Source organism: Suillus discolor (genome assembly GCF_016758755.1).
Source record: "Suillus discolor strain FC423 chromosome Unknown F5147scaffold_5, whole genome shotgun sequence".
Lineage (NCBI taxonomy): Eukaryota > Fungi > Basidiomycota > Agaricomycetes > Boletales > Suillaceae > Suillus > Suillus discolor.
In genome coordinates this window covers 12567-24994 of record NW_024541252.1, presented here as the reverse complement: position 1 = coordinate 24994, position 12428 = coordinate 12567, and the positions used below count along the sequence as shown (strand labels likewise).

General features: G+C 48.8%; 5 protein-coding genes across 5 annotated transcripts; 2 read left to right on the top strand and 3 right to left on the bottom strand.

Annotated features, from left to right (window-relative positions):
* Positions 1-280: 280 nt before the first annotated feature.
* Positions 281-709, top strand: F5147DRAFT_648609 (uncharacterized protein; the record flags this gene model as incomplete). The annotated part of the gene is made up of 1 exon (XM_041433293.1): positions 281-709. The coding sequence occupies one exon, from the start codon at positions 281-283 to the stop codon at positions 707-709; it is 429 nt and encodes a 142-aa protein (XP_041297880.1).
* A 156-nt stretch (positions 710-865) lies between these two features.
* On the bottom strand, positions 866-2526 carry F5147DRAFT_648608 (uncharacterized protein; the record flags this gene model as incomplete). Its single annotated transcript, XM_041433292.1, has 7 exons — positions 866-1080; positions 1194-1295; positions 1345-1383; positions 1496-1597; positions 1689-2045; positions 2095-2154; positions 2238-2526. The coding sequence occupies 7 exons, from the start codon at positions 2524-2526 to the stop codon at positions 866-868; spliced, it is 1164 nt and encodes a 387-aa protein (XP_041297879.1).
* A 440-nt stretch (positions 2527-2966) lies between these two features.
* F5147DRAFT_648607 (uncharacterized protein) lies at positions 2967-4932 on the top strand (the record flags this gene model as incomplete). The annotated part of the gene is made up of 7 exons (XM_041433291.1): positions 2967-3000; positions 3039-3152; positions 3202-3542; positions 3591-3638; positions 3690-3878; positions 4029-4215; positions 4265-4932. The coding sequence occupies 7 exons, from the start codon at positions 2967-2969 to the stop codon at positions 4930-4932; spliced, it is 1581 nt and encodes a 526-aa protein (XP_041297878.1).
* Positions 4933-8819: 3887 nt separating this feature from the next.
* Positions 8820-9982, bottom strand: F5147DRAFT_567354 (uncharacterized protein; the record flags this gene model as incomplete). Its single annotated transcript, XM_041430848.1, has 4 exons — positions 8820-9209; positions 9267-9416; positions 9484-9542; positions 9721-9982. Coding segments are annotated over 4 exons (861 nt in total), but the record flags the coding sequence as incomplete, so codon positions are not given.
* Positions 9983-11860: 1878 nt separating this feature from the next.
* Positions 11861-12163, bottom strand: F5147DRAFT_648604 (uncharacterized protein; the record flags this gene model as incomplete). The annotated part of the gene is made up of 1 exon (XM_041433290.1): positions 11861-12163. One exon carries the CDS (start codon positions 12161-12163, stop codon positions 11861-11863), a length of 303 nt encoding a protein of 100 aa, XP_041297876.1.
* Between the last annotated feature and the right edge of the window lie 265 nt (positions 12164-12428).

Here is a 12428-nt window from a genome sequence, read left to right as displayed (position 1 = left end):
CTTGACATTCTGTCAAGCCAAGAACCACCCTCAGCTTCAGTAGGCTCACTCGAGCCGTCGCTGAGAAGACCTATCCTAGTTCGCACACGCCGACCGACGGTCAGCGTAACAGTCGGAGTCAGATGACCGACCGGCACCCAAGAGCATTGGCAAGAGAGTCAGAACTCGGCCTGCCATCATCTCACCCTGAACAGACTCGGCCTATGAAGACCGACCGATTAAAGATTCGGTCAGACGGGTCTCTCATGATAGAGGGGCCTATGCAGCAGGCAAAACCCGCATGCCCATTGCACAGGTGACCGAGGGATCAGAAGATGAAAGTTGTAGCCATATTGGCATGAAGGCCAGGTATCAGCCAGCCCGCTCACATCATACCGCCCAGCAAGTTCATGGCTTCGGCCCACATTCAACTCGTCAAGGTCTTGAACATATTCGGACATCCCCCGCAGTGCCGGACCAGACGCTGAAAAAGACCAGGGCTGCCCGAGATGTATTACCAGCGGTAAATAACCGATCGCCGAGGAAGACAACGGCTCCCAGAGAGCGGTCACTGGCGATAAATGACCGGTCGGCCAAGAAGACCAAGGTCACCAAATCGGTGGCTTGCTCAATTCCCGATGCACCAGCAAAGAGTACCAGGAGCAAGGTCGACAATGCGCTTGGCACCCGAATTCGGCAAAAGCCTAAGAGATATGCTGACTACATGTAGTTGTCAGCAGCATCTTGTGTCATAGAGGTTGTTCCATTCTGCTCGGTAATCAATGATTTAAGTATATACATTGTATGTGTGGAACATTGTCGGTCCAGGTGCTCGGTTTTGGGTGCACTTGATATATACATTGTCATTCCTGCTCAGTCTTCTACACTACTGGATTGGGGAATCTCCCCGGCCCATTTTCCTCATCGCTAGTAGTAATATATGCAGTGGATCATCAATTTGCCAGTGCATGTTCATCAGATGTTCGATTTTGGCAATGTCATCGCTGGCCGCGAGGAATTCATCGCGAGCATACCGATAATCTGAAATTAAATCCTGGTTGGCATCCAAGATATCCATGGATTGTGCTCTGGGGTCATCTGCTGTAGGGAGGTGGTCGTTGTGATGACATTCGTGACCAGAAGAAATATGAACCTACCGATAACAGCGTCAATGCTGTCAAGCCTCACATTTGCTCAGCGCAGCAATTCCTCACTGGCTTCGACTATCTGATTCGGCGAGTCATCCCTCGGTCCTGGAGATGTGGCCGGCAAGGATGCATCAAAACACAGATCATATAATACCGGTGTGTCGCCCGCTAAATGTCATTGTCAGTACGAGTGATTTCATCCAAAATTTGGACAAACCTAAGTTGACCGTCTGACTCGGCGAGTCATCCATTGGTCCTGGAGATGTTGCCGGCAAGGATGCGTCAAAACACAGATCATATAATACCTGTGTGTCGCCCGCTAAACGTCATTGTGAGCAAGAGTGATTTCATCCACAATTCGGACAAACCTAAGTTGACTGTCTGACTCGGTGAGTCATCCCTTGGTCCTGGAGATGTGGCCGGCAAGGATGTGTCAAAGCACAGATCATATAATACCGGTGTGTCGCCCACTAAATGTCATTGTCAGCACAAGTGATTTCATCCACAATTCGGATGAACCTAAGTTGACCATGTTGATGGTTGGTGCAGCGACTAACCCACTGTCAATGTGACCATCTCCGCCAGATGTTGAATCTTCCCAGCACATGTCGAAATCGCCTGAATGATGGTTAGTGATGGTCGGTGGTAATGACCAACACTTGCCCCTGTATCCATCCACTGACACAGACGGACTATTATTCCAACACATATCATATTGATTGGCCGCCAGGGGCATGGTGACATCCAAGGTGTGAGTCTTCGTAGCTGCCAGCTCTTGGATTGGCGCCAAATTAATCTTCTGTGGACTTCCTTGGCTATCCCAACAAAGGTCATATGAACCTGCTGCCGGCGGTGTGGCTGCGTCTGCAACAATGATCGGCGCCGGATCGACCTCGGTGTCCCAACACACGTCAAACACTGATTATTCGGTCAGATGCCTGCAATGTCCTCAAAGCACTGGAAGTACCTTGGCCTTCATATTGTGGTTCGGCCGATGATGTTGCAGTGGTTGTGTTCACCGTCCGCACTAGATCAGCCTCAGTATTCCAGCACATGTCAAATACTTATATTTTTAACCGTTAGAAATGGTCAATAGAGCAGGAAACACACCTTTACCGCCCAAATGTTTCTTGGGAAGTCCTTCAGGATGTGGCTGGCTGGATGGCATACTTGAGACGTTGGATTTCATGACTTGAGGCAGGCCAGATGTAGTTGTAATGTTAGGTCGAATGTGAATGTTGTGGTTACCCACAGGGATCCGCACATTTTGAGTGGCTGGAATCGGACACAACTTCGGTGGCACCCACTGTTCCCAAGTGACGAAAAAGTTCCAGTCGGCTTTGATACGCTCGTCCTGTATCCTGCGAGCTTTGTCAGTGGCATTCTCGTGGGAATACATTGACGACTTTGGAGGGCTTGAACTGTAAGGTGAATAAACAATGCAGAAGTCCGACGCCCGCTACCACACTTCGGCCATTTCCGTGTCTCGGCCGATCCCAGCGGTATTACAATGTGGCGGTTTGCATGGCATCAACTTCTGTCAAGTTCCTTCAACATCCACACAGAGTCGTTCGTAGGTCGATACTCATCACATCCTTTTCTCCTTTTGTTGCATCAGTACCTGTGCCATCGTCGCCCTTATATTTCAATTCTCTACCATGCCATCACAACAAGAATCCGACCATGCTTTGGCGCTCACCGATATATCGATGCGCGATTTGGTCAGCCTAATCGGACGTGGGGAAGCAGATGGCCGGACAGTCGTTGATCAGGCTCATGAGATTGCAAGGCAGGTGGTGCATGTTTTGCTTTACTATAGTTATTATGTACCTGCTCACCATGAACAGTCTCGAGCCCTCCAACAGCACGGCAGGTTGTCCTCAGTCATCTCGCCATTTCTTCTTTCTGCAGCCACCAAGGTCCGTGCGACCATCAATCAAGGTCTTGTTCCTCAATGGAATTGTGTTCGGGTTGATGATCCGCATATGAAGTCCCATCCCTTCTTCCCAAAGACTGTTGGATATGGTGAGTCGGCCCTGTTTGGATTCACATTGGTAACTTAATATTCTTATAGTACAACCAGCACCGGCACTGGCACCAGCACCAGCACCAGCACCAGAACCAGCACCGGCACCAGCACTCTCCCCAGTCCTACCCCCAGCTCCCAAACGGATGTCAGTTCTGCCGATTGATGCACTCCCTCGTGCCGGTCATGCTCACAATCTGACCGTGACTGGCACCATGACCGACAAGGGCAAACAGTCTGACCGTGGCACTCGTAGATCCCGTGACGACAGCCCAAATGCCGAGCCAGGCAGAAAGAAACAAAAGGTGTTGAAGTGTTTGTCGAAGGCCATCATCTCCGACACCGAGGACAAGGACAGGCAGCCAACAGGGACCATTGTAGTGAAACAGGTATGTCTTCCTCTCATCATTTCCAACTGACTGCTTACATCACCTTAGCGGCCCAAGATCATCGAATCTTCAGGTGCAGCGGCGCCAAAATCAAAGGTAAGCATGGTGATAATCTCGGTGCCGATCTCATTGCTGACTCCTTTGCAGGGAATGACTAAAAATGTCAAGCAGGTGAGATTTACTACGTCCTCTCTGTCCTCCCACATCACCGATCTTCAGCCGGAAGCCGAAGCCAACATCGGCCGAGTCCAGCCAAAGGGCAAAGGCAAGGAGAAGGCTGTGAATATCGCCGAGCCTGTGAGAGGTCGTGGGCTACTGAAGGCCGATGCTGAGGAGGTGAGTTGGGAAAGTCCATGCCAGTTGCAGAGTACTAACTATTTTTAGTACGCTCCACCTTGCAAAAGATGTATAGGGGAGCCTTGTTTTGTTGTGGTCGGCAGGAAGGGCCAAGCCATCAAGTCCTGCACCAAGTGCTACTTCATGAAGGTGCGGTGCAACCGACCGGTGTCAGTCGATACCCGGCGTCCCTCAACAACGCAGGCACCAAAGTCACACCCTCGGTCAAAGGCCGCACCGGCGTCCAAGTTGAAGGCTAAATCCCAGACCACTAGAGCGACCTCTCGTGCACGTCCACCAACTCCTATCATGGAATCTGAGGATACTGCGGATACCGGTAAGTGATTTTGTGCTTCGCGATAACATGCTTTAACCCTGGTCTTTAGAAGCGTCTGCTACCAGTCAAGATGATGTCGAGATGGACCATGATACTGACGCCGAGCGGGACACCGACATCGCCGCTGATATGTCGGATGAGCCTGCTGATCAAATCATGGTTGACCAGCCCGGAGCCATAGCTTCTGCAGCCGACTTCCCTGCTGACCATTGGCTGGAGGCCACTGACGACGCGCCCATTCCGATTCCCCCACCAACTCCTCCAGCCGATCCCCTTTCCCTTCCTTCAACACCCACCATCCTCGAATGCGTGCTCGCCTTGACCACTCAGGTGACTGACATGCAAATGGCCGACAATAATGCCCTCGCCAGGGTAAATGCAATGGAACAGGAGTTCGACACCCGCATTTCCTCGATGTGTGCCGAGCTGTCCTCCATGCAGCTTGATGTCGGTGCCACCGTGACATTGGTGAACGGACTTGTCTGCCTGGTTGAGAAACTTCGGCAGGAGCGGGTCATTGCCAATCCATCATTCCCGCCGCCAATGCTCAGCCATGGCAACGAGTCCTCCGCCACCGCATTTGGTATGAGGTACATGAACGGCGTGTTCGGCCCTTTGGCTGCTCCCACCTCTCTTTCTGCTGGAGTCGGTCAAACCTCAGCCTCCTGCCCTCCTGGTCGTCCCGACACGCAGGGTGACACTTTCACATCCGAATAAGTGTGCCGGCGGATTATATAGTTGTTCCATAGATCATGTGTCGGTCGGCTCACCATTCCTGTAAATCACTTGGTTCTGTACTCATTGTTTTGGCATTGATTCAATTGTAAATTGACTCCGGTGACATTGAAATGTTGGCACCATTTGATCTTGATCGGGTTTGCAGTTGGCGCGGCACAGTATACTTCGGTTTGTTCAGATGTAACTCGGTCATACTTGTGACCGACCGGCCTGTCGGCAGAATTCATCTCGGTCGTTTTATTGAGTTGGTTTGACCTATTGATTCTGCATGTGACCGATCCCATGTTCCATATGATTTGCATATCATATCAGCAAAACCAGTGCATATGTCTCGGCCAATTGTTTTTTCGACCGATTAAGTACACTTGGTGGCCCTTGTTACACTGCAAGGCGGCTGTTTACTCCAGTTCCTGGCATATCATTATACATTATGTTTGACCTAGCATATTCTGACTGGTTGTCATGGCAAGTATATGATGACCGATGGTCTATGAACAACTTATTGACCGATCAATCCATTAGTAATATTTGACCGAGGTGGTCCTGGCAGGTGTATTGTGGAAGCTGGTATGTAAACACGGACCAATTGACCGACCTGTGTCCATGATCCTTCTGTATACTTAGAATTTCGGCCCATCTGTATATATCAGCACCACCGCCCACTCGGCCCGCTTGTTCATATCAGACACATACTTCATACACTACCTACCAAAAGTCAATAGAAAAGTCTACACTTATCTACTATACTACATACCATGGGCCCACATGGGATGGCCCGTGTAGAACAGGGATATTTCAACCTCGGCTGTACGTATTATACGAGGGTAAAGTGACTGCAGTATGTGTATTGCAATAACCAAGCTGCCATTGCCCTCGCCTCAAATGGAAAATTCCAATCTCGCACCAAACACATATCCATTCGCTATCACTTCATATGTGCCCACATAAGGAACGGCACGTTCCAACTATTCTACTGCCCCACTGATGACAATGTTGCCGACACTTTCACAAAACCCCTCCCACGTCCTCGCCTTCAGAAGCTTCGACTCTCGATGAGCTTGGAATGCGCTCGAGGGGGAGTGTTGGAGTCCGAGCGATCCGCTGAGTCGTTGGCCAACAGATCCGAGATAGGAACGATGAGGGAATAGCATATTACGAGCGCATCCCGAAAGAGCAACGAATGAGCAACGTTTGACGTCGGCTCGTGCTCTCCAATATACGACTACAATTTTCATTCCTATTCTATCCGCACTTATAAGAGTTTGCATTTTCGTAGGAACATCTCAGTCCGTTTCCAGAGACTGAGATGTGAGTACATACGTCTACCTACCATTGACAAAAGCTAACGAGCCATAGATACTTTGTCTGTTTAGGTACATAGTTTCTGGCCAATGTTACAGTCCGTTTCCAGAGACTGAGATATACTTTGTCCATTTAGCTCTCTCCGCGTCATCTACGTGCCTCGAATCACTATAGGCCCCTCTTCTTCATCAACATTAAAATCACAAAGGTGTGTGGCAAGAGGGCTATCCTCCGTTCCTTCTGGCACAGTCAATGGCAGGCCTGTGATTGCATTTTGAAGGTCAGCGAGAAGCTGATCAGTGCTGTGGCCGCCAGACATGGCCATGTTTTTGATTTGAAGTGCGAAAGTCGCAGTGTTTCCAATTCTGCTGAATTTTGGCATGTGGGAAATTTGTAGATAAACTGTACAGTTCACGTTGTCTGCGGTCAATTTGTCTCTCTTTGTTCGTGTTCCTGGGCCACCAATCTTCAACTGTACTAGGTTTGTTTTATATTAAGTGTTATGTTCTATCTAATTTATTTGAATTTAAGGGAGTGAACAGGTTCACGCAACTTGCTGATGACAGCGAAGAAGTCCCCAACTTACAAGGGAAAACATATTCGGCATTCAAGCTCACACAACAGGAGTGGGCAAAGTTGGAGTTGATTCGAGACGTGCTACAGGTCAGTTCCTTCAACTGTCTTTTTTTCACCTTCTGTATTAACTAGCACTACACTGCGCAGGAGCCTGCTAACGCTCAACAGACTTTCTCAGCTACTCAGGAACCTACAGTCTGGCGCACCATTCCTGTCCTCGAATATCTTCAAGAGATGTGGGAATGCATGGCTGGCACTTCAACATTCGACGTACTTTCAGCATCTGTCACATCCAGCCTGGACAATCTGGCTAAGTGGTACCGCAAGACAAATGACACAGATGTCTACTTCATCTGCCTTGGTACGTGCCCCATTCTTAATTCACACATTCTCATTTTGATGACACTCTTACTTTCATGCAGCCCTCGACCCTAACTACAAAGTTGCCTATGCTAAGGCAAAATGGGCGTCTCAAGACTTTGCTGATGGAGTGAAATGGCTCGAAGATGTGGTAAGTCCATGGGTATCTCAATAAATTGTCTGTGCACTAACTTAGTATCTAGTTTGATCAGTATTATTGTGCCCCTCCTTCATCTGCCACGACAACACATTCTGCTACACCATCCCTCTCACGCCAAGGTTCCTACAGCCAGAGCTGGATGCGCGATGCAATCAAAGCTCGCGTCTCAAATGATGCAGCTCATCAAAGGCCTCGTCGGGAATTGGAGGACTACTTAGCTGCACCACTGGAGGATGTTGAGAATGTAGTCGCGTGGTGGGGTGTAAGTTCACTTCCCTCATATCCTCAATATTCCGTGTAACTTGAAGCTGACAATTATTTTTTTAAAGCATCACTCGGTTCAGTATCCCACTGTTGCTCGCATCGCAAAAGACTACCTCGCTATTCAGGGGTCTGCGGTAGCATCTGAATGGGCATTCTCAAGTGGTGGCATCACCGGCACCACACATCGCAACTGCTTGCTTCCAGAGACATTCGAGGCACTTCAACTGTTAAAAAGTGCGTACCGTCAAGGCCATGTCTCAGCAATGGTGCAGGCTGAGCTCATTGCTCCTCAAATGTTTATTGTTGAATAGTCTAGCCTACTACAATTGTTTGTACTTGGAAAATTTTGCTAATTTCATGTTGCGTTCGGTGGTTCGAACTGATTCGAACTCGAACCCGACCATTGTGAACCCATTCGAAGTGGTCCGGCCCAGAGTCCACCCTACCTTGGTGAACTTGACCGAGGTTCAGTTCTCGGTCCTCGATTATTTTGAAAAAACCGGACAGAACTGAACTTCGGCAGCACTAAACTGTAGGTATTCAGAATATGGATAAATACACATCAGGAAAATCAAAAAAATTCTTAATGAACCTTAGATAAACTTAGCATCACTTAATAAATATTTTAAGTCGGATTCAGCCAAAAAACATTAAGGGGATTGTGACTTGCCACAAGTAGGGTCTTCAGATGAATCTGACTTAGCTGCTCTGATTGCTGTGCTTATTATTAGAGCTAAGTGAAAGGTAATAGGGTCTTCGGCTGAATGTGACTTAGCTGCTCTGATTACTGTGCTTATTATTAGAGCTAAGTGAAAGGAAGTACTAGTAGTACGGTACTACTAAGGCTACTACTAGCAGAAAGACTGTTTCAAAGTACTTTCAGGCTCCAAAGCTTCAAAAGTCAATATTAAGTAAAAAACAACTGAACTTTTGCATGGGTGACTTAGGGCTGTTTATTGCATGCGCACCACTTAATGTACTTCAAACTACTTTACTACGCTCTGAAAGGTCCTGAACTGAGCTTGAGCGCACCCTTAAGGACATAAAATCACTGAGATAAGTCAAACGCAGCATGATAAGAATCTGTTCAAGTCACATGCAGTAGCATTCAAGTTGTGCAAAGTAGTACTAGTAAAACAACGAAAAAAAACAAGAATCACCGGCGCCGGCTTCAAGGAGGAATGAACAAGCGACTTTGAGGCTCCTACTCCACATCCGAGTCAGATCCATCATTTCCCTCGGACTCGGTGTCGGATATGTCCACCAGCTGAGCGCGTTCATCCAGATCAAGGTCATCCTCCACAGCAGCATCATCAACGTCATCGCCAGGACGACGACTCTTCTTCGAGAATTCCATGGCAGATGCAATGATGACTTCGAACTTGTCTTCGCGGAGATTCTTCATGATAGCCTTCGCATAGGCGCGCATCGATGTACCCCAGGAGATGTCGTTGAATCCTGTTTGCCGACAGGACACCTTGCCAGTCGACTGATTCATCATCTTCGGCAACGAGATGCTGGTTTTGTTCTTCGTGGCCTGAACCATTTTGATGGTGAGAGTACGAGTAGACCAGAGAGTTAAAGCTCGTTCGACCTAGTTAAAATTGTCAGTTCGTGAGTTTCGAGAATAAATAGGATGACGAGTACTTACCGCAGCACATGACAATGCGAGACCCCCAGCAGGATTTGCTAGTACACCTGGCTTGTCTACCCCAGGTATCTTTTGGGCACCACGGGTCGCAGTGAAGTGTGCACCGAAGGTTTGCACAACAAATGCGCCTTGATAAAGGCCCCGGAATTTCTGCGTTAAGCATTAGCACAACAACAACAACAACTCGGAAATTGATTGAGACGGAAGGAGTACGTACAGACTTGTCATCACCATTTGCCTTCTTGTATAAGAATCGAAGGTTGCTGAGTGTGAACGCTGCGAATTCCGCACGATTGTCATCAGAGTCCCTCAGCGAGTCCTGAGACTCAAAGTACGCAATGACAATTGCGATAGCTGCGGAGCCAATGTTGCTGCGGTAGGAGTCGGCAACTCGCTGGACAGCCTATATTGAAGTAGATCTAAGTTAGTACTGTGTTAGTAAAATTGAGCGCACTTACGATGTAGTAGACTGAACTAAGGCTTGTCACTGTGTGGCTGATATGGGAAAAGATCGCATCCCATATCACCTGCATCTTCTCACAGGCCAGCTTGGCGGGAACCTCCCAGGGATTCGCCAATGTCGCGACATATTGTATGTATGTCGAGATAAAGACACGGCACCAGATTTTGGGATTGATGCCTTCGGGGAGGTCATCATTGCTGGGTTTCTTCGCTCGTTCAGTTTGACAGGCTATTGGCTTGATGGGGGAATCTTTAACAAGAGCCTGTAGTAGTCAGTAGTAGTAGAAATAAACATGACGTCAAAACAGACACTTACTGAGCTCGTAACTCGTTTTTTCCCTTTGGGAGGGCTGGCGACTGCAGCCTCACGTTCGAGACCTTGAGTCTCATCCTCGTCAGAGAGCCCTCCATCAATGACTCCAAGGTGATAGTTCTTCTTGGGTTCTTCTTTGATGCGAATGACCGGTTCTGTGTGAGAAATCAAAACATTGTTAGTCAGGACTGAGTTGGACGATGATCGAGTGCTGCCATTGGTCAGGGGGGGAAGAACGGATCCATTGCGGCGCGAGGCTGATCTATTTTTAAAAATGCTGGGCTGGCTGGTGTTGGCCTTGCTACCAGGCTTTGAGTTCTCTGGGATGCTTGCAGCCCAATCATTGATGCCAGTTGAAAATTCCTTTGAGTCCATAGCACTAGCAGAATCACTGAGAAAAAAATAATAAAGTGTCGTTTCATCGAGAGTGAGCATGATATTGATGGACAAGTGACGACAGGAAAAGAAGAAGGGAACTTCGTACCTTTTCGGCTGAACCGATTTCTTATCACATTGCTGCTTCCCCTTCCCCTTATCATCTGACTTCTCCTTCGCCTTCTCCGTCACCTTCACCTTCGCCTTCTCCATCACCTTCCTGCTACCCCTTTCCTCAGTCTGACTACCACGAGGCCGCGCCTTAGGTGTGTTCTCATTGCTCAATGCTGGCATTGCCCACTGAGGCTTAGCTGGGATATCAGTAAGCATAGGTTCGTCATCCGAGTGATCGGCTTGCTGAAGGGCTGATCTTTTGCTGTGAGCTGCTGTAGGCGTCGCATCAATGACCAGGACATTCGACTCCATATCTGAGTCAATGCTTATTGTGCTGGGAGGTTGGGCTGTCTTCCTCTTCTTCCTCGTCTCCTGCTCATTTGCCTCTTCCAGTTGCGCCACCTTGATAGCATCCCGCACCTTAGTCTTCTCAGCCGGCACCTTCTTGCCCTCCCGTTTGTCGATCCTTGCCTTCTTTTTTGGTGGCGAAGTAGGAGTTTCACTCAACTCTGAGCCATCCATGCGGGTGTCAGTTGTTTCTGAGGCTTGGGATGGATCTGGGTTGTAGGTGCTGGTGTCAATGGCGGCGTCGTCCATCTCGACATCAGAAATGAATCCATCGTCTTCAGGAGGCGGAGTGGGTGATTTTGCACGAGTCTTCTTTGGAATGGGCTTTGGACGGGGCTTTGACTTTGGTAAGACTGCAGCCCGCGGGGTAGCATCGGTTGACGCGTCCTTTTCTGCTTGTTTCTTCTCATATTCAGCAACACGCTTGATCCCAGCGCCCTTGGCACGTTCCTTTTCTTCTTTGGCATCTAACTTAGCCTGACGCTCAGCAGCTACTTCTGCAGCCGTGCGACGTTTCTTCTTCGGGACCGCGTCTACAAGACCAGGACGCTGAGTTGCATTCTTGGTGCGGGTAACACGGCGAGTAGACATTGGTGAGTCGGAGTGGTGGAAGGAGCAAGACGTGAAAGGTGAGCAAATTTCATCAACTTTACGATGGTGGTAGTCGTAATACTAACTAAAGTGGTTCAAATCGGGACTTAGGGTTTTGCCACGCCTCACCAACATGGCACACTGGCATTGGACTCCCACTCTGGTATGTGTTCAATGATATCTATACAACTGATATCGATCTTTTTTTATCTACAGAGCTAATCAATGCTCACCCAGATGTCGAATGGAACTCTGCGATTGAACTTGTGTGTGACAATCTCGCCACATTTTCTAGCCTGCAGGCAAGCGTGTTCTTCGGTATGTGCTCGTGTCTATTCAGTGGTTCAGAGAACGCTAATATGAGTTTATTATGCCAGATACAGCAGTCTTCTCAATGTTCACCCAGATGTTGAATGGAACTCTGCGATTGATACGGCAGTCTTCGCATCGTTTCAGCTTTGTCTTCATCCTCCACTCGCATCGTTTCAGCTTTGTCTTCATCCCCCACTCGCATCGTTTCAGCTTTGTCTTCATCCCCCACTCGCATCGTTTCAGCTTCATCTTCATCCCCCACTCGCATCGTTTCAGCTTTGTCTTCATCCCTCCAGCCCGTTCTGCTCACTATGGCTGCTGTACATGGTCCCATACTACCTGCCCATCCCTCTCCATTCCGCTCACTATGGCTGCTGTACATGGTCCCATACTACCTGCCCATCCCTCTCCATTCCGCAATGCTCAGAGTGTGCCCCATTCCAGAATGGGCTATCATCCCGCACCCTTGGTCAGTCTTTAGTAGCCGCTCGTCATATTCGCACTAACCTGCAGTGCTAGATCGGGCAACCGATGACGGCAAATTGGACCATCATCCTTCACGACACCATCATCCAGCCCGTTCTGCTCACTATGGCTGCTGTACATGATCCCATACTACCTACCCATCCCTCTCCATTCCTCTCCAT